This window comes from Wyeomyia smithii, chromosome 3 (assembly GCF_029784165.1).
Source record: "Wyeomyia smithii strain HCP4-BCI-WySm-NY-G18 chromosome 3, ASM2978416v1, whole genome shotgun sequence".
Classification (NCBI taxonomy): domain Eukaryota; kingdom Metazoa; phylum Arthropoda; class Insecta; order Diptera; family Culicidae; genus Wyeomyia; species Wyeomyia smithii.
In genome coordinates this window covers 170,528,876-170,550,704 of record NC_073696.1, presented here as the reverse complement: position 1 = coordinate 170,550,704, position 21,829 = coordinate 170,528,876, and the positions used below count along the sequence as shown (strand labels likewise).

General features: G+C 38.1%; 1 protein-coding gene across 5 annotated transcripts in view; it reads left to right on the top strand.

Annotated features, from left to right (window-relative positions):
• LOC129732896 (dynamin) overlaps positions 1–21,829 on the top strand; it is a 114,837-nt gene that overhangs the window by 52,946 nt on the left and 40,062 nt on the right. For 2 of the 5 annotated variants that reach the window (XM_055694287.1, XM_055694290.1), the window contains exons 3-14: positions 2,350–2,499; positions 2,554–3,160; positions 4,042–4,387; positions 7,182–7,339; positions 8,753–8,859; positions 10,722–10,909; positions 10,963–11,079; positions 11,929–11,946; positions 12,413–12,625; positions 14,800–14,893; positions 15,026–15,162; positions 15,212–15,384. In XM_055694287.1, coding sequence (XP_055550262.1) covers positions 2,350–2,499; positions 2,554–3,160; positions 4,042–4,387; positions 7,182–7,339; positions 8,753–8,859; positions 10,722–10,909; positions 10,963–11,079; positions 11,929–11,946; positions 12,413–12,625; positions 14,800–14,893; positions 15,026–15,162; positions 15,212–15,384 — 2,308 coding nt within the window. Of the gene's footprint in view, positions 1–2,349; positions 2,500–2,553; positions 3,161–4,041; positions 4,388–7,181; positions 7,340–8,752; positions 8,860–10,721; positions 10,910–10,962; positions 11,080–11,928; positions 11,947–12,412; positions 12,626–14,799; positions 14,894–15,025; positions 15,163–15,211; positions 15,389–21,829 lie in introns of those variants that run through there. The other 3 variants (XM_055694288.1, XM_055694289.1, XM_055694291.1) reach the window with 3 other exon arrangements.

Genomic DNA, 21,829 nt, shown 5'->3' with positions numbered 1-21,829 from the left:
AATGAAAAATTGTTTACTCAAGTCAAAAATGTTTACCCAAGTCAAAAATCGAATAACAGACAAACAACACGGCTTTTTTAAGGACCGCTCCACTTCCACAAATTTACTTGAATTCGTAGATTACACATTGAATGCAATGGATAATGGGAACTATGTAGAAGTTCTTTATACAGACTTTAGCAAAGCATTTGATCGTATTGACATATCAATGTTACTCTTACTGTAAAAAACTACTGTAAAAAATTGGAATTGAGTCTGGTCTCCTGAAGTGGCTTGAATCATCATATTTAACAAACAGGCAACAAATAATAATACTTAACGGAAAGAAGTCAAAAATTTCTTACGAAAGCTTATGAAGGGGAAGAGGGGGATTCAAGAAAATCTTACGTAAGATTGAAAAATTTAAAAAAAACTAAAAAATTTTAGATAACAAAAAAAAAATAGTTGAATTAGATTTCGCTGCGATCTTAACAGTTGAAGTTTGAGAAAGCAGTTAAGGGGTAATATCCACCAACATTTTTTTCTTGTCATTTTTTTCATTGGCTTAAGTCATGCTAAAACTATCCTAAAATCAAAATCTACAAAATTCATTTAAATCATTTTTTACCGAACAACTCTTATGCTCCAAAATAACATTTTCCGTTTATTTTGGTGATGCTCGTTTTCGTTTAAATTTCGGAGCTTTGTAAACTAGTAGAAGTAAACTATGATCGATATCGTGTTTCAAATTTGAAGTATAGAGGTCGCTGCATCCAGTTTCGACCGTTACAGCGTCTCTACAGCACGTGTTTACTCACAATTTCCATTTGTTTAGTCGATCAGCTGTTCTCGTTGTGTACGTAAACGAAGATGTTTGAGTTTTTCTATACTTTTTAACTGTGAGTTATATTCAAAAGTACTTAAACATTAGTGAGATTTGAGATTTGCGTGGGATCGGACGCCAACCGCGTCAAAGTCGATGAGCATCGCATGTCTGATATCGTGAAAGAGGGTAGGCGCAGCCTTACATCAGATAAAAAAAAGTAAGAAGAGGAAAATAAAGCCCAGGAAGGCCAACTTTACGGCGCTGGGATAGCTGACTGAAGGAAAAAAAAATTAGGGGCTTTATTATTGCGATTGTTGAGATTTATAGCATTTTGAAACTTTAAACGCGTTTTTTTTAAACTATGTTTCCAAAATCTGCGAGCAGTGGAAATTTTAACTGTAGCTCTTCATTAGGTTATCTAGTGAAGTACACACGATTTTAGCGATTGATTGACAACAAAAGTTATAAATAATTAAAGGCGATTTTTTTTTCGAAAAGCAATTTTTTTCCAAAACCGTTGCCATTTTGCGAAGAAAAATTCTAAAAATATAATCATGTATACCTCACTAGCGATACTTACGTAGATAATGAAAAAAATTGTTTTAGTTATAGGTGGAGCTGTGCACGACTTCTACTGCTCACCGCGGAAGAACTTTTAAAGAAAGCGGTTTACGGTAATCGCTGCACAGCCGCAATTTTGTAAAAAAAGTAGCAATAACTTTTTTTTCTATTCTCCAAGTGTTGCTTAATCCAACAATATATTACTTATATACCTTACATCTCAAATGACCTTTAAATTCACCAGGATCTACTGGATGACGAAAAAAGAAGAGTGGTGATTTTTGGGGTCGTTACCCTATGCTCCGTTCACTAGATCGATCGAGTGAATGTCAAGTTTTTAAATGCCCTTTACCACGTTTCAACAACAATATCAACATCACGAGTTACGTTGTTGGTGTAAAGTTTGTTGAAGCAACGATGCAACATTATTTGTTGCTTGTATCTTTACAATGTCATCGTAGTAACAAGAGATGTTTTTTTGAAATTCAGAATTTCGTTAATGCAACATATGATCATAAATCATTTTTTTATTATGTTTCAATTGTTGCTTATGATTTATTAAGTATGTGGTTATAGTGTAAAAATCAGACTTATGAAAAGATGCCATCATTTTATGACCTAAAACCTCATATGAAATTGAAAGATCACGGTGGGTTTCAAATGGAATTGGAACCAAAAAATATGTCACATACAAACCCAGCGCAATGGCATAGGCGTATTTAAGACCTGGCGAAAATAGGTAGATATGCCGCAACATATAAACTTGACATTAGTTAACCTTATGAGATTACGATATTCTGTTGATTTTTTCCTGACATAGACATAGAAAATATTGACTGGTTCATTGTAAATAAAATTTACAGTCCTATCAAACATCTTGAACTCAAACATCTGGGCGATAGGTATATAACGTTACTCCAACAGCCAAAAAAGATTTGTTATAAACACTCACGACTTTTCTCTAATATTGTTTTTGTTTACAGAATTTGGAGAATTCCTTCATCAAAAGGGAAAAAAGTTTACAAATTTCGAAGAAATTAGACAAGAAATTGAAGCAGAAACCGATAGGGTAACAGGTAATAACAAAGGTATTTCAAACATTCCAATAAATCTCCGAGTGTATTCTCCACATGGTAAGTCTCCTTAACAAATATTTTTTGAAGTAATCTTATACATATTATTTACAGTGCTCAATCTTACACTAATCGATTTACCTGGTTTAACGAAAGTGCCCATTGGTGATCAACCAGCTGATATCGAAAATCAGATAAAAGGGATGATTTTTCAGTTTATACGTAAAGAAACCTGCTTGATTCTTGCTGTTACACCAGCTAATACGGATTTGGCGAACTCAGATGCACTGAAGTTAGCAAAAGAAGTTGATCCACAAGGAGTGCGGACAATTGGTGTTATAACCAAGCTCGATTTGATGGATGAGGGTACAGATGCACGTGATATTTTGGAAAATAAACTGTTACCTTTGCGTAGAGGTTATATTGGTGTTGTTAACCGTTCCCAGAAGGACATAGAAGGTCGAAAAGATATAACCGCAGCGTTAGGAGCCGAACGAAAATTTTTCCTAAGTCATCCTAGTTACAGACACATTGCAGATCGTTTAGGAACACCATTCCTGCAGAAAACATTGAATCAGCAACTTACAAATCATATCCGAGATACTCTTCCAGGTTTAAGAGATCGCTTACAGAAGCAACTATTGACATTAGAAAAAGATGTTGAACAGTTTAAACATTTTAGACCAGATGATCCCAGTATTAAAACCAAAGCTATGTTGCAGTAAGTATCATGTCAAAGGACAGCATAAAATAACATATTCCTTTAGTAAAGCTGCCCTTGTGCAGTAGCGAGCAGCATCAATAGCAGATACATTAGTCGGCACTTCTTCTAATGAAAAGTTGCCGTATTTTGATAACACACAAACGTTTTGGCATGCTTGTCGTCAAATTTTCAGTGTAAAAACAGCTTTCAACACCAACAAATTATTGAAGATCTCAAATTTCCTTGTTTTGCGCTGGAATTAAAAGTAAAATGTTATTTTAATCTGCATGCATCCTGACTGTCGAAACTAGTTTGCGTTGTATAGTGTTTGTTCCATTCTTGTTCAGTGATGTATGTGCAAACTGAAATTCGGTAGCACTTCAACTCCTCTTTTGCACAAAATTTTAAACATATTCAATACAAGTAATGTAACAAACAACCTGATGTAGTTCTAAGCAGCCTTGCGGTCGTGGCTTTGCATACAACCCTTGTGATTTATTTTTCACGCTTGGGCCCAGCATAGAACAAATAGTAAAAATTTAGCTGTGGAATGTCGAAAAAAATTTTCATAATTTCTTTCATGATTAGAACAATACAAACCCGCGTCATGAAAAGTACGTTCGAGAAAAATCAGGATCTAGATCCGATTCATAATGGGTTAAAAGTTGAAAATCTTATCCATGCAGTTTTAATTTTTTTTATAAGATTTCCTATCTGTTTAGATCACTTATCACTTCTGCTATTTGGCTTTGTATTTTGGATGAGGATGTAAAGAAAAGCTTTTCCAACTTTTTGTCAGAATGCTCTTAATACTATAAAATTATAATAATAATTCATTGAATAACATTCAGCAACCAATGGGACATTAGATGTATTCAGTATTTTTTCATTTTTTTCAGAATGATTCAGCAGTTGCAATCTGATTTTGAAAGAACAATAGAAGGATCAGGTTCAGCGTTAGTAAATACAAACGAGTTGTCAGGTGGAGCCAAAATTAATCGAATATTCCATGAACGCCTTCGATTTGAAATTGTTAAAATGTCGTGCGATGAAAAAGAACTACGCAGAGAAATTTCCTTTGCTATTCGCAATATTCATGGTATTCGAGTAGGTCTGTTCACTCCTGATATGGCCTTTGAAGCAATTGTGAAGAAGCAGATATCACAATTGAAAGAACCTATTCTAAAGTGCATTGATTTAACAGTACAAGAATTATCCAACGTGGTCAGGATTTGTACCGATAAGGTAAGGAAGGTTATTCAAAAGGATTTCATGTATACCATTTTCAAATAGATAAATCTGATTAGTTTCAAATTTTGAAGGTTAAAAGACTATGGATTTCGAAACAATTTCTCTTACCCTCCTTATAATTTATTGGTAATTTAACCATTTTTGAGAAAGAAGTAGGAGGTTACATCTGCGATACAACGGCATCATTGATGTAGGACTACGCAAATTGTTTTTCATCAAACTCTTAAGTTATATTTGATCGGTGTTAGGTCAGACCGGACATAGTTATATTTTAATTATTTTGAGAAACATAAATTAAAATTTGACTATTCTGTGAATTTCGAAGTTTTTGATTTTTATTATGTATTGTTAAGAATTGTTGGTAGATACCTAAATAAAAATTTTACTATTCTGTGAATTTCAAAGTTTTTAATTTTGAAGATGTGTTGTGAACAAATATTAATAACTTCGAAAATTTCAGTAGTAAACTACCAATTTGTTTTTCTCTAATGACAGACCTTATTCGGTCTGACTTAACATCGACATGAATTCATTTGTGAAAAAAGAAAAGACGTAGTATCATTAGACAACTAACATGATATAGGATATTGATTGATTGTCCATCGCACATTCTTTATTCACTTGCTAAGAAAAGTGAGATTAAACTTTACTTTTTCAGCTCTTAATTCAACAAGTTGTATAACATCGAACCAAGGATACTGCCGGAAGCCCGTGAACACAAACTTGATATTTCATTTCTTTTCCATCAACTATTCTTCATTTACTTACAGAATCGATTTTTTATGAATTTAGTTTTGAACAAAGCGACAGATTTAACGTTACGTTTTTCAGCTCTAATTCTGAAGTGAACAAGTCGCATTAGATCGAATCGCATATACTGCCCGCGAACACAAGATTTATATTTCCTAAACTAGGTATTTTTGTATATTTTATTTCTTTTCGTTTTACGACAATATACGGATGGGGTGCGAATTTAAATACCGAACACATCGAGAGCGTCATAAAAATTGTCTAATCCAAAATGCAATGATTCAGTTAGTATTCAACGGTTTTATTTCGTTCTTGTAGTAATCAATTGGAAAACTAGCAAAGCCTTTGGATATTTTCGAAATATATTCCAGATGCCATTTTAAAATTCAATAGTTTTACCTCTGGTTTCTGGAAAACGATAAAAAATGGTCGAATACCACTTGACCCTCTCCCCGCGGAGATAAACCAATTTTTAACTCGTGCAATGACATTCAATCTTTTATTCCTCATTATCCATGCACAATAGGTTTACAGCCGCGCGCAGCACTACATATGGTATAATGCTAGCCGCGTTGGCAGATGTAAAAACACTACTCGTGCCTGTCGGCGCTTTGCGACACCATAACTACGACGGATTTGACCATTTCGCATGAAGAAATAATCAAACTATATCACCACCTCATTTTCTGCCCGCTCAGACAGCCAGTCATACCACAGGCAAGAACGAGAGAAACGAAAACAAAACACGCCACATGTTGCCGATTATATTCTAGTTTGCTTTTTTCAACACACATTGTAAATGATCGAGCGAGAGAGTTTTAAAATCGGTTTCTCCGAAACTGCGCTCGCTATCATTAGAAAAAAAATCGTCACACGAGAGAAAGAGCAAAACTTTTTTTTCGTTCGACCGATCGTTTCTGCCGTTCAAATCAAACGAAAAAAGCATGTGTATTCACACTCAAAATATTTTTCACGTTATAATTACCGGAAAAGTTATGTGAATATTTTCCACTGTCATTTTCACGGTGCATCATTTTCACGGTGCACCGTAGTCACAATCCAATTTCGATCCCTTTTCAAGCACTGGGTTACACTGTAAAAAGTGGAAACGCTACTGCGAAGTGGATTCCCCTTACATCTGTGCTAACAGATAAAACATTTCATATGTACGTGGAATACACTTGCGTTTCAGTTTACAGTTTTACACTTCGGTTTGCTAAGTCATGTATACCGAAATTAATCTTCTTACATTAAGATTTCGATACTAAAACACGTCAAAAGCCAAAATTGGGTTCGTTTATTGGCATTCATCACAATAGATCTAATCTCTGGTCGCGGTGATGAGTCGCACACAGGAAAAAAACTGGCATTCATGTGTAAAGAGCATTTGCGATGAGCGTACGATTTATTTTCAGTGTATGTTAAAGATGGTCTCCATGAACTAATACGCATAGCAAGTCCGTTCTATTTGCGTTTTCACCAGAATTGAGTTGATAAGCGGAAATGGTAGCCAACTATGCATGGTTCAGTAACAATTAATGCACTCATCAACTTTGTTTCGAAAAACTGCGGAAATCCAAATATTTATATATAAAGTCGCATCTCGTATGAAACAATGCCATGAAATTATAAAAACGCGAAAATGCAAATAACACTTGCTATGCTCGGTAGTGAAGTAACCAAAATAAATATAGTTTTGAATGAGTGTATAATGAGCATACGGATCCGATGACCAGTTTTCGTGTATTTTGGTTTCCTGCACCACTTGCAAAGGTGTAGCATCCTGTTATTTAATATCAAATAAAAACATATGGAGCTTGTAGTGTACAGAAGACACCACGTGGTCGACTATGTATTTTCAATGGCACAAAACTCGGAAATAGTTGATGCGTTACCTATGTAAATACTATCTTATGTTTTCATCACCATAACAAACATGAAGATATGAGGTGGTATGCCTTTGAAAATTTGAAGTCGACCACGTTGTGGCCATTTGTGGCTTCAACATACTTACACCTTAACTGTATTTAATTTTAAGATGGCCCGCTATCCGCGTCTCCGCGATGAGACTGAACGAATAATTACCACTCACATTAGACAGTGCGAACAACGAGCTAAAGAGCAACTTCTACTCATGATTGATTATGAACTTGCATACATGAACACAAATCATGAAGATTTTATCGGATTTGCCAAGTGAGTTATAATAACACAGTGCAACAATTTTTTTGCCTTGGCTTCTATGTATGATTTTTTGATGAATTTTGATGCGAAAACAAATTTTCCCGAGTTTGAACATATTTCAACTTAAGGGGCAATAATGGCGCAATTTTGAATTTTTCAGAAATCGGAAATTTTCGATATTTTTTCGACGCCATTTTGTTATAAGATCAAACATCAAAATTCTATGAGTTTTTCCACATATTAGCATCTTCTTACCCATCTTAAAAAAACAGATCTTAATTCGGACAAAAACTGAGCTCAAAACGGTGATTCTACGAAACAGGTTTCGGCATGGTTTCACAGAGCAAAATAATATCGAGTATGTATTAGCATTAATGGTAATGCGTTAATATCTGAAAGTGGTAGTCAAATTATATCTTATATTGAGTAAAAAAGTCTCAGAAATCGATTGGCAGGTGTCTGTTCTACGTAAAATGTCAGCAACATGTCGATTTTGCCCCGATTCCCCTATAATATTCAATTAGGTTTATCTCGACGTTAAATTAACTTTTTTGAAATCTGTTTAATGTAATATCAAGAGTGTAAGCGATACTCAAAGATACAATAACAATTTGGCATCATACGATCCTCGCCTTTTTTACAGGGAGGGGGTGGCATTTGACTTTATTGAAGACGCGATGATTCCGTCTCATGGCTGAAGCGAGATTTTTATATTTGACCGGTCCTGGCCAAAACTGCAACCCCCTCCCCGCAAGAGAGGGAGGATCATGTGATGCCAAATTGTTATTGTATCTTTGATTATCGCTTACACTCTTGAAATTACATTAAATAGATTTCAAATAGGTTAATTTAACGTCGAGATAAACCTAATTCAATATTGTAGGGGAATTGGAGCAAAATCGACATGTTGCTGACATTTTACGTAGATCAGACACCTGCCAATCGATTTCTGAGACTTTTTTACTCAATATAAGATATAATTTGACTACCACTTTTAGATATTAGCGCATTACCATTAATGCTCATATATACTCGATATTATTTTGCTCTGTAAAATATACTAAAACCATGCCAAAACCGGTTTCGTAGAATCACCGTTTTGAGCTCACTTTTTGTCCGATTTAAGATCTGTTTTTTTTTAAGATGGGTAAGAAGACGCTAATATGTGGACAAACTCATGGAATTTTGATATTTGGTCTTAAAACAAAATGGCGCCTAAAACCCTCAAAAATTTTCGATTTCTCAAAAATTCAAAATGGCGCTGTTGTTGCCCCTCAAGTTGAAATATGTAGGGATATTTGGTTTTGCATCAAAATACACAAAAAATTATATATAGAAACCAAGGCAGAAAAAAAGTCAATTTTTGTTGCACTGTGTAATCTATTGTTGTAGTTTCAAATGCTAATACATTATTTACTATTTTAGTGCACAAAATAAAACAGAAAGTGCAGCGAAAACGGGTACACGAAGCCTTGGAAACCAAGTGATACGAAAAGGTCACATGTGTATTCAAAATCTTGGAATAATGAAAGGTAAAGATGATTGAATATATCATATATTTGAAACGCGTTTTTAAATTACAGGCGGTGTTACATTTACAGGCGCGTAAAGAAAAAAGCAGTAAATATAGCAATATTTTATTATTTTATTATATCTTATTTTAATATTTATCACTTTATCTAATCCAATCTATTTCAAACAATTCTGCCGAAAGAATCAATACATACAAAGAAAATTTCTATTTTATATTATTGAGCCTCTCAACTAGTGTTCTGGTACGATGCTGGCCTAACAAGCAGGTCGGGTTTCGAATCGAAATGTAGCACCAAGGCTCTGCTTTACCTGCTGGTATGCTGGCCTACAGGGAGCGGGTTGCTCATGATGCGATGAAGTTGGGCTTGAACGACTTGATTCCGACTTCCCAGATGCCGGCAAAATGCGATGAGCGTGCCGGGCTGAAATAGAACTTGATTTCACTTTCTACGCAGCAGTTGTACCAGTCCGTGGAACGGAATTGGCGGAGTTCTCGTTTGATCATGACAAAGATAGTCGAGTTGTCAAAGTGTAGTTTGAGCATCGTTTGAACATCGGTTGAGCAATCGTTTGACGGTGTTAATGCAGGCAACGGACGAGAAATCTGCAACCATTTCGATATGCACGGCCTTCATCACAAGGCATACGAAAACGCGACAAACGAGAAACGGCCAACAATAATAGCAGTGTGTTAGAGCGACAGACAGATATGGTGCCATGATTTGTTTGGCTAGTTGTGGTTGTCATTGGAAACATGTGACGTACCACCAAAAACCTTGACGAATCGTAAAAGCTCTTTGAGTGGCGAATTCGAATGTTTGGTTCCAGAAGACTAGACGGATCAACCAGTTAGAATTTGTTGCAACGATCAGCATTGACAATGCAGGTGTTCTGTATCGAAAAAGGTCTAATTGAAGAGACCAAATAAGTCTTAAGGTCTTCAGGAAAGGGCGTTCGGCGACAACCCGTGGAAACTTAGGCACGAGGCGTCGTGGCTGGACTAAACTAACGACGAATGTGCGACAGCGATTGCTTCACACGGACTGGTTGCTCTAGTGGATTGATCGAAAACAGGGGATGTATACCAGCCGCCGATGAACGCGGCAGCAACTCTTGCACGATCCGGTGGAGCAATCCTTGGCCATGCATTTACCTTTTGAGTAGTTTAGACAGAGCTCATATCTCTTGACTATTTTGAAGCACTGTTGCGGTTCTTTTTGAATGCGTTACACTGAAACAAGAGATGTGTTTGTTTTGGGGGACATTTTTTGACGTTCTCCGAGGCGTGCAGTTCTCATTCTCCGAGGTTATGCAGTTTTATAAATCTTTGCGGTATTTCTTTCGCGATTAAAATCTATACAATGTACTGAACCTTCAGTCGTGGTATGATGTTTTTTTGAGAATTGATTCTGACTGAAAGTTAAATTCTTTGCAATATTTCAGTTATTACAGTTAGATGTTACAAATCTCGTTAGTGATTAGGTTTCTTATCTCCTAGAATATTGTAAAGACTCACCATGAATCGGGTACGAAATTTTTCATTGATTTGTTTTAATTCGGTCTTTATGCTAGTGTATGAATCGATAAATAGAAGAGAAGGTGCAGAGTTATGCATCGCCTTAGGATTCGCAGATAATAATTTGAAATGACTGAGGATATTCCTGTTGGTTTCTAGACTGCTTTAAATAAGGTCATAAAAAGCCAGGCATGACGTTCACTTTTTTCTTTGTACTTGAGTTATGGCGTGAGCTGCGAACATCATACGAAGTATACTATCAGAACACTATTTACTTCATTTTGTTACACAAGAGTTTAATATCGTGTGCCATACAAATATTATATAATCTATGATCATTTATAGGTGGTTCCCGACCTTACTGGTTTGTGTTGACTTCCGAGAGTATTTCGTGGTATAAAGACGAGGATGAAAAAGAGAAAAAATATATGCTGCCATTGGATGGATTAAAGCTGAGGGATATTGAACAAGGATTTATGTCTAGGCGACACACTTTTGCGCTTTTTAATCCTGAAGGACGAAACGTTTATAAAGTAAAAGTTTTTGGATAGTGCGTAAGATTGCGTCATAATATTTTTATTTCCAGGACTATAAACAATTAGAGCTGTCATGTGAAAGCACTGATGATGTCGATTCGTGGAAAGCTTCATTTTTGCGTGCTGGCGTTTATCCAGAAAAGGATACTCCGGCGAATGGCGAAGATGTAAGTAGTACGATAGTCCTTATAATTTTTTTACTCATGATAACGTACAGATTTTTCACACTGGTAATTCTGATACTATGTGAGGATTTTTTATTTTTTTCTCATGATAAAAATAAGTTATTCAAGCAAATATATAAATATTACAATCAGTCTAATATTCCTGAATGCTCAAGAAGGATAAGCAAAAAAACAAAAAAAAAGGATAAGCTCTTGATTAATTTTATTTTTAGTGAGTAGATTATTTTCACTATTCAAAAAAAAAGTCTGTTAGTTCAAAATGAAGAAGTTCGAATCTGTTCGGCTGCTCGTCTTTTGTGGAACTGCCTGTTTACAAAAAAATGGTTGTATATACTCATTTTTGAACCATGCCCGCGATTTATTTATGTCTTTTAGTAAACCTTTATTATTCTCGGAAGGAAATAGCTATAGCATATATAGAGCTTATCTAGAGGATTTATCTTTTCAAAAATGCAGTGACGTTTTATCGACCAAATTTAGTTTAGCAAAATGTTTGCATAATCAGTTAAAAAATAAGCTCATTTGTCTCACTATATCTACCCATAAGATCATTATTACTGAGACGAAAATATGAATTATGAAACTTCGTTTAGTTTACTATTTTGAATAAGGACGTCTATAATTTAAAAGGGAAATAGAATGTTGCATATTATTCGGGGAGTCAGGAAAGCTTTTTGTAAATCAAAAACCATAAATTCAAAAAAACTTCGTCAACAATCAATAAAGTTTATATTAGTTTTGATATTATCAAAAGTTATGGACGTTCTTATTAATTGATTCTGTAACATAGATCTGGCATTTTTTAATTTTTGTTTTTACACTTCGTTCAAGCAGGCTGAAGGAGCAGAGGTTGGTATATCCTTTATGTAATACTTTTTTTTTAACGAAAATATGTTAAACATGTATGTTGCTTTGTTACCTAAAAGATTATAAATTGAATTTTGAAACGTATCACAACCTATTGGTTAATCTATATTGATATGTTTCAATCCATTAAAAAAGAGAGCCGATGAGATTGCTCAGAAAATATCATGATCATTTTAATAGTTGACAATGCCACCAATATATCCATGGGATTAAGTAGTTTTGAATATAACATAACTTATAAAATTAAAAAAAACAACATCATTCCCTGCCTCAATGGCTGAATTCAAAACAGGTGTATGTTGTTTCAGAAATAAGACCCAGAAAAATATGCTTAAGCATGAAATCAAGAAACTCAAATCGATGTGCTACGTATTGTGTTTTTCGCGTACTAAGTATTAGTACAACTACATAATCATGATTCTATATTAATACATGATACCACTTACAGGAATCAAGTGAAATTGGTCAAACTAGTTCATTAGACCCTCAACTCGAGAGGCAAGTAGAAACAATCCGTAATCTAGTTGATTCGTATATGAGAATCGTAACAAAAACAACAAGAGATATGGTACCGAAGGCTATTATGATGTTAATAATAAACAACTGCAAGGATTTCATTAACGGCGAACTGCTGGCTCATCTTTATGCAACTGGGGATCAGGTATGTTGAAAATTGTAATATCATAAGACTGTTTGTTCATATTTAACTCATTCTCGGCGAAAGTACACCAACAAACCAATTTTCGAAAGTAATGCAAATATTTTTCCCAGATTATGCAGTATTCGATCCTTCCAAATACGTAGTTGTCAAATTTATTTTACGATTTAGGTACATGATGGTATAAAAAACGATTTCAGCTATGTTTTTTTGGAAGCCCATATTGAATAAGTAAAGGTACTGCATTTGGTTATCAAATTGATGAACCCCACGTTAACTGGAAATCAATCCTTTTTTGTGGACCCTTCGTTTTACGTCAAAACTTAGCTCACCAAAAATGCTCTAGTTCTTAAACTTTTCTATAGAATTACTCAAACCAACATATCATTGAAAAAGAAAAAGCTAGGGTCTTCTTTTGCAAGTATCGACTTGGGTGGTCTGCTAAATTCAATATTTAGCCGCCAAAATGTTTTTTTTTTTTCAAAATATACTCAGTTATCGTGGTTTTTAAAAACTCTGCACAAATAATCTGTTTAGATCGGAATTCAATTGCGGTAGACTGTATTAAATAGAGATGCACCGAATCTACTCGGCCTTCGAATACCGAATAATGTTTTTTTTATTATTCGGTGAGACGAATATTCGGCCGAATATTTGGCCAAATATTCGGCCGATTATTTGGCTGAACACATCGTTGATCGTATGATAACAAAATAACCAAATGGTTATTGATTGAAGGTTTAATTGTTTCTTTCGCTTTTGAACTGTCCATGCGCGTAAATGATTGCAAATTGCTCGAACTAACGGACAAGAAATAATTAATTTCGCGCTTATTAAATGAAGCACGCTAATTCGTGGCGCACCTACTTTTGTTTTTATTCGAGTTGACAACGTTTTTGAGGATAATGTTTCAATAATATAATTTCAAATTTTGTGTTACGATCACATTTAAAAAGCTGTTGCATAGCATGCAGAGCATGCAATTCTTTGAAATGCGAAAAATGAACGAAAACTGAAGATGTGACTTTGGATCGGAAAAAATATACTTCATCCAGAAGGAACATGAACCACTGCGTGGAGATTGCGGTTCGTGTTCTGTCTGAATGAGGTATATTTTTTTCTGAACCAGAGTCACATCCTCAGTTCTTGTTTACCCCCGTTCATAAACCTTTATGCACTGCGCTTTTATATTATATTATGAGAATCATAAAACTCATGGCCACTATTAGGCTTATTCGGCCTATTCGGCCGAATAATGTAACCTACTATTCGGCGAGCCGAATATTCGGCAAAATCCAATTTTTGCTGATATTCGGCCCGAATATTCGGCTAACCGAATATTCGGTGCATCTCTAGTTACATTAGCTTCCATTGAACAGTAAGCAGCTTTCCGAAATCTCAAAATCATCATGCAAGTGACAAAATTCAATAGTTTTACCTGTTTATGCTGTAGTAATAATTCATGCGGGTGACTAACATACTCCAGCCGGATTGCAGCGTTAGGTTTAACTCGTTAGGTAGTCTTGGTAGTCTCTAGACCACGCTCGTCAGAAATGTGTGCACATAAAAAGACGTTGTTAGCTAGAGAATCCGTTGGTTTTAACGTTGGCATTCGATGGCCTCCAGAATCGCACTCATAGGACATCCAATAAGAAAGTGTGCCGATTACCTTGGGATCAGCTAGCTCATTTGATACGGCGAACTAATGATCCAGAATTTAGAAAAATATTTATTGAATTTTTTTTATTTCATTGCATATTGTTTACAAAGCGTTGTTAGTTTCCTACAATTTATTCTTAGACAATTTTTTATACATTCTTAGCTTACTGAGCTACAATGCTTCAAATTGATTTTCGAAAAATACTCTTGGGTGTAAAAATTGTCTTCACAAGTGGTAAATATTCAGTATGCTAAACCAAATACTATACGTAAGGAAATTAATTTTTTCAAACCAGAGCCACTTGTAACTGGTGGATAAGTCATTTTGCCTGAATACTCTTCACAGCAACCGTTAGTTATTCCTATTTAGAAAATGAGAAACGTAAAATTATTTTATCACTCCCAGTCACTTTTTGGCTAAAACATTAAAAAAAAACATTTCAATTTGCTCTAACATTTCAACAACATCTATGTTATATATTTGCAACAAATTTTGATTTTCTTTTTCTATTCCACAGGCTTCAATGATGGAAGAAAGTCCTGAGGAAGCGCAAAAACGAGAAGAAATGCTGAGAATGTATCACGCTTGTAAAGAAGCACTTCGAATCATAGGTATGTGTTTGAGACTATTCATGAGGTGCAATAATAACATTTTTTGCTATTGTTTTCTCTAACGAATTGAAAGTTTTCCCATAAGACTGTAGTTACACATGTGTAATTTTACCAATTTTTATCTATTTACAGGTGATGTTTCAATGGCTACATTTACTACTCCTGTACCACCACCAGTTAAAAACGATTGGTTATCAAGCGGTTTGGATAATCCGCGGTTATCACCTCCTAGTCCTGGTGGTCCACGAAAAAACCCACCTCTGCAACAGGTAATAATAGTTAGGGCTTTTTTTTTATATTTCTAACATCACTCTTTAGGGATCGCTGGGATCCATTGGTGCTCCTGCCTCCGCCGGACGGGGTCCGCCACCAGCACCAACGAGTGCAAGACCTGCACCAGCTATTCCAAACAGGCCTGGAGGAGGTAGTGCACCTCCGTTGCCTCAAGGTAGACCTAGTGGACAAGCTCTACCCGCACCTCTTATTCCATCGTAAGTACTTTTATATACCAGTATAAACATCTCGACAGTTGAGCACACTAGTGGTGGAATGAATGATCTGCGTGAGCGTTAAAACAAATAACAACAAAATGCATTGTTTGTACAGATGACTAAATTGTAATCACAAACTCATAATTAAGCCTTGTTTATTTATTTCACTGGCGTCAACCAACATTTGAATCTAGGTTAACATTTGAAAAAGGTCCGTAGTCGGTTTCCCGACGAGTCTTTTTCATGATACCGAAATAAAAGCGTTGCACAGCCATTATTTCGACTTTTTGAACGCATCTCTTGATTCTACCAAACAACTGTTTGGAATTCGTTACTTGCTATTTTTTAGTTATTTTGTACAGCAAAGAAATCTTCGACACTGAGGTAGATTAGTTGGGTAGCGTATAACGAAAACAAATAGGGTCATATAGTTGTTCAGAAACGTTTTTGTTTTTTTGCCGTAATGTGGTGACGCTTTACCTGGCCAAAACATATACCAGCCATCGGCATCGTGTTTTTGAAAAAAAAAAATCAACATCTTCTTCAAACAGTCAAACATGATTTTGACAAGCAGAACAAAGTCCCTTTTTGTCCATTACTTCAACCGGTCTTCCACTACTTCCCTGGTGAATTGTTGTTAAAGTTTGAAAGTTTGCAGGAAATTATAAACAGTCGAAACCGGAAGCTTTTCGCTTTTGAAATTGTTTACCGTTGAATTTTTGCCAGTATTTTTGTACAGTTTAGTTGTAACTGTACAATGCGTTGGTAGGCTCCTTGTTCCGACGCCATTTTGAACAGAGCTTGGTAGTTATGCTGTTCTTAGCTATCAAAATAATAAGTTATTTTTCAGGAAATTTCCAATGCTTACTCTCCATACAAATTTTTGGCTTCACATTTTCAACATATTTCATAGTGCAAATTTGGATGTGATAATTGAAAATAGTAATACGACTGCAAATTTTTGTATTTTAATCGTGCCACCAATGTGTTGTGTTCCGTCCGGGGGAACGAGCAAAATGGACTATCACACCTTGTGTCGGGAAACAAAACAAAGCTAGAGGAATAGGGCTTTGCCTTCAGAGAACACTCCGCCAGTGGAGTGGAGACAAGAGCTAGAATAGTTCGGACTATCCGCTGGTAACTCCGTCTTCTTAAAAGCCGTGTCACGTTACGACTCCGTTGAACTTGAAACTTTGGACTCTGTTGCTGGGAAAAGATTTACCAAATCACATTTTTCTGAACTATTTTTATTTCACCTATATGAAGTTGCTTCTATACGCGCCGAAATCTCGATACATTCTGTCCTTCTATAGAGACACTAGTGAACGGCAAAAAACTCACATTATTGAACGAACTGTACTTTTCTCGAGTTCGCAGCAGTACATAGGTTGTATATAATGAGAACGGGAGAATGGGAGAAGCCAAAATGGCTCTCAATCTTTTTGCGAAATGTATTGTTCAAATTTAGCGTAACAGCTTCCGAGACGGAACATACACCGCCGCGTTGAAATGCTAATTTCTAAATTGGACATGAATCGAAGTAGGCCTGGTTGTCATCTATCGGCAAAATTGACAACCTTGTGATCGGTCGACGAAACGTTGTTTTTTCGCTGTAGACGTCTACGGCTCTCACCAAGCCATCAACCCCAGGGTAGGTCTCGGTAATCACCCCTAACTTCCACTGCAATGGGGGAAGGTTTTTGTCCTGCACCAAGACGATCATGCCAGGTTTGACGTTGGGTATAAGTCTTTGATTTTTCTTCCTAGGCTGCAAGCTGCTCAGGTAGTCCCGTTTCCAAGCCTTCCAAAAATCTTCTCTTAGCTTTTGTAGATGCTGCCATTTATCCAAACAACCTGCTCAGGGATGGCAGTGAGCGGACGACCGATGAAATAATGAGCGGGAGTTATGACTTCTGGACCGCCGGGATCCGTAGTACTGACGAATAGCGGACGCGAGTTGAGGATCGCTTCTATTTCCGCTAATACAGTAGCCAATTGCTCAAAATTCAACGTCGTATTTCCTACAATGCGTTTCAAGTGGGTTTTCGTACTCTTTACAGCGGCCTCCCAAAGACCACCGAACTCAGGAGCATCCGGCGGGATGAAATGCCATTCGATCCCTTTGGCTTGGCAGGTTTTTCCAATTTCGTTGGTCTCTTGTTCCTGGATGAACATTTGGTGAAGGCGGTTCAGTTCATGATTTGCACCTCGGAAGTTCGTCCCATTATCCGAGTGCAATTGATGAATGATGCCACGACGACTCACGAACCTTTGAAGTGCAGCAATGAATGCACTGGTCGTCATGTCGGACACCAGTTCTAGGTGCACGGCTCTTGTGACCATGCAGACAAACACTGCCACATAACCTTTCACTAAAGCTGCCTTCCGTATACCTTGTTTGATGAGGAACGGGCCGGCGTAGTCCACACCAGTGACGGAAAAAGGAGGTGCAGGGATCACACGGGATGACGGCATATTCCCCATGTACTGGGTTGCATTTGTTGGCTTGACACGGAAACATTTAACACACTACTTCGTGATTGCTTTGACGGTCGACCCGGCGTTGATTACCCAGTAGTCACGACGCAGGACATGAAGCAGACCGGTCGGTCCAATATGCAGGTGTTCCTCATGTAGAGCACGAATCAACATTCTCGTAATCAGGCTTTTGTTAGGTAGTATAATCTGATGTTTGGCACTATATGGAAGTTGGGAATGCTCCAAACGGCCTCCAAGTCTCAGCACACCATTCACTAAGATTGGACTCAAAGAGCCAAGTCTTCGGCAAGGTTTGCGCGTTTCGACTCGAGCAACCTCATCACCGAACTCCTGGCGTTGAACCACCTTAACTATCACTTCCATCGCACATCGTAATTCTTGGACTGTTGGAATCGATTTCGTTACACGGGTAGCTGGATCCTTTTTCTTGCAATTACGGACAAAACGTAGAACCAAAGCAATCACACGTTGTAGCTTTCTGAATGAACTGTACTTGGAAAATACCCTTAACTCATCTTCTTCAGTTGCAGGTAAAACTACAGCTGCAACAGATCTCAGTTCAGGAAGTTCTTCGTCAGTAATTTCTTCTACAACCACTTGTTCAAACTGCGCGGAACTTAAGAAATCTGGCCCGTACCACCATAGCTTATTCTTAACCAACTCACTTGGCATCTGTCCACGCGACACGATATCTGCAGGGTTGAATTCAGAGCGCACATACATCCATTCATATTCCTTTGTTACACTTCGGATTTCAATGATACGGTTTCTCACAAACACTTGGAGCTGATCGGGAAATTTGTGCATCCAGGCCAGCACAATTTAACTGTCCGACCAGAGCACCACACGCTTGAACCGCATCTTCAGGGCACGGATCACCTTCTGCACCAAGTGTGATAGCAAACGTGCTGCACACAATTCTAATCTGGGAATCGTCGATTGTTCTAAAGGAGCCACCTTTGATTTGCTACAGACCAGTTGTAGCTTGGCAGAGTCGTCTTGAAGCACACTTCGAATGTAGATGCAAGCGCCGTAAGCGGCCATGGAAGCATCGGCGAAACCATGAAGCTCATAGCCGGCTTTGTCAGTCAGCACATGCCTCGGAATGCGGACTTGGTTAGTAATAACAAGAGTCTTCTTAATCAGCATCCACTGCGCACTTATTGCTTTTTCAACTGGTTCGTCCCAACTCATCTTGCTTTTCCACAGTTGCTGCATAAGCAACTTAGCTAGAACAATCACTGGCGAAAGGAATCCAAGAGGATCGTACAGCTTGGCAATCTCAGATAAAATCGATCGCTTTGTGTTGGATTCATACTCAACATCAATATTGGAAGATTTTATCGAAAATAGAAAGTGATCACATTGAGGATCCCATAAAATACCAAGAACCTTAATCACTTCATTAACACCTTGTTCTTCTAAGTTTTTCATTTCTTCACGCTCTTCTTCTGGAATGTGCTCTAACAGCTGCTCAGAGTTCGAACACCATTTGTGAATGGAAAATCCCGCCGTGGCGAGCAGTTTCTTCACCTGCGCTTCTCGCTTAATTGCGCCTTCCAATGTGTCATCTCCAGACAACACATCATCCACGAAAAGTCTTCAATCACTGTCGCTGCTCCCAAAGAATATTCTAACTTGCCATCTTCAGCTAACTGCTTAAGACACCGAGTTGCAAGAAAGGGTGCACTCGCCGTACCGTATGACACGGTGGTTAATTCGTAGACCTTCATTGATTTTTCTGGGCTTTCCCTCCAGAAAATTCTTTGGAGGGCCAGATGCATCGGGTCAACCAGGATTTGCCGATACATTTTGCTTATGTCAGCCGTGAATGCAAACTTCGGCTTACGAAATCTCAAGACAATGTCGAAAATATCGGATTGGACATTACCACCTACCTTGAGCACTTCGTTGAGAGAGACCCCACTCTTGGACGGTTTGGAGGAAGCATCGAAAACAACTCGACACTTCGTTGAAGAGCTGTCTGGACGGATGACAGCGTGATGTGGTAGGTGGCACTTTAACATGTTAGGAGGATCTTTACGTTCATCTATTTGCTTGCAGTGACCCAAACGTTCATACTCCCTGGTGAAATCCACATACTGCTCACGCAGGCACGGATCTCGAGCGAAACGTTGCTCGAGTAAGTAGAAACGTTTCAAAGCCAGTGATCGGCAATCGCTCAGCTGGTTGGCATTTTCTTTCAAAGGAAGCTGCACCACAAATCGCCCTTCCTTTGTACGCTTGTGGGTGGAGAGGAAATGTTTCTCACATTCTTCTGCTTCGGTAGATTTGGCTTCTTAGTCAGGGACTTCTTCAATGTGCCAAAATCGCTGAACAGCATCGTACACATCTTCTACGGTGACTGTGTGGGAATAGGTTGGACCGTGGTTTCCAACTTCTTCGTATTCACCTGTAAACACCCAGCCGAGATGCGTATCTCGCAACTCTGGAAGATGTTCTGCCAATCGGTACTGACCGGACTTGAGAAGCTTGAAGAACAAACCGTTACCAATGAGCATATCTATATCTTGGGGACAATTGAACTCGGGGTCCGCTAGCTGGAATCCGGGAGGAATATGCCAATCGCTCACATCGATCTCGGTGTTTGGGATGGGACCAGTCACTGTAGGAGTAATAATACATTCCACAGTTGCTTGGTAGTCACTGTAGCGTGAGTGGATTTTGACGACCGTTTTTTCCGAACTGCTTGTTGTACGATTGTTCACGCCAGAGACCTTCACATTCGCTGGTAGAATCCTTGTTGCGATAGCATCGGCCATGCTCTTCGTTATAAGGTTCACTTGAGATCCACAATCTAGGAGAATTCGACAAAGATAGGGCTTACCTTGGCGATCGAAAACGTTAACCACAGCTGTTAACAGAAGAACGTTTTTCTTGGTCGGAGCAGCTTGAACGGAGCAGGTTGATGTGACGGTACTCGCTGAACCACTGGATAGGCCAGCTTGGGCTTCAGAATTAACCGGTGTCGATACAGGGACCGGTTTATCAGGAACTTCCTTCTTCTTGCTGTCGGTTTGGTTCGGGTTCACTCTTGCATCATCATGCAGTTGAGTATGGTGGCGCTGACGACACTTCATGCACTTTCTGTCTGACGGACAATCACGCAATCGATGACCCTTCCTTAGGCAGTTGAAACACAATCCTAAGGAACGGGCTTTCTCCACTCGTTCGGAGACACTTAAATTTTTCAGCAATCCACACTGGAAGTTTTTATGCGACTCACCACAAATGTCACACTCTTCGCTGGAAACATTACCACTGTTGCTCGAGGCGGCTAGGATCTTCGTGTTACTTCTCGGCTGGACGACGGTTTTCACACTCGGTTGCCTTTCACGCGGCGATGCTAATTGATTGGATGTTTCACAGTTTTCAAGAATATCACACTGCTTTTTGAGAAAGGCAATTATGCCGTTATATTTTGGCAGCACTCCTCGTACGATGGTCGCTTCCCAATGCTTTCTCGTGACTGCGTCCAACGATGAGGCTAGCAAGTGGATAACTATTAGCTCCGACACACCAAGAAGATCTTGCTCCAAGTAGCGTAGACTTTCGACATGCCGGGTGCATTCATCAACCAGATGACGTAGCTCACGGTAGGACTCCTTGGTCATTTTCTTCATAGAGAGCAGACCACGGATGTGGGTGTTGATGATGACTCGAGGATTTTCGTATCGTTCCGTGAGGATCTGCCATGCGTGATCGTAGTTGTTCTCGTTCATGGTCTTTGCGTCCAGAATGCCAGCTGCTGCACCAACGAGAGCCTGGTCGAGGTGGTACAACTTGATGGCGTTGGTATCGTTCGACCTGGCCATGATATCTTGGAACATCGCTTTGAACTTCGGCCAGTTCTCATATCGACCGTCGAAAGTTGGAATCGGCGCTTTCAACGGCTGCTGCTGGACAACCACTTGGCTGGGAGATG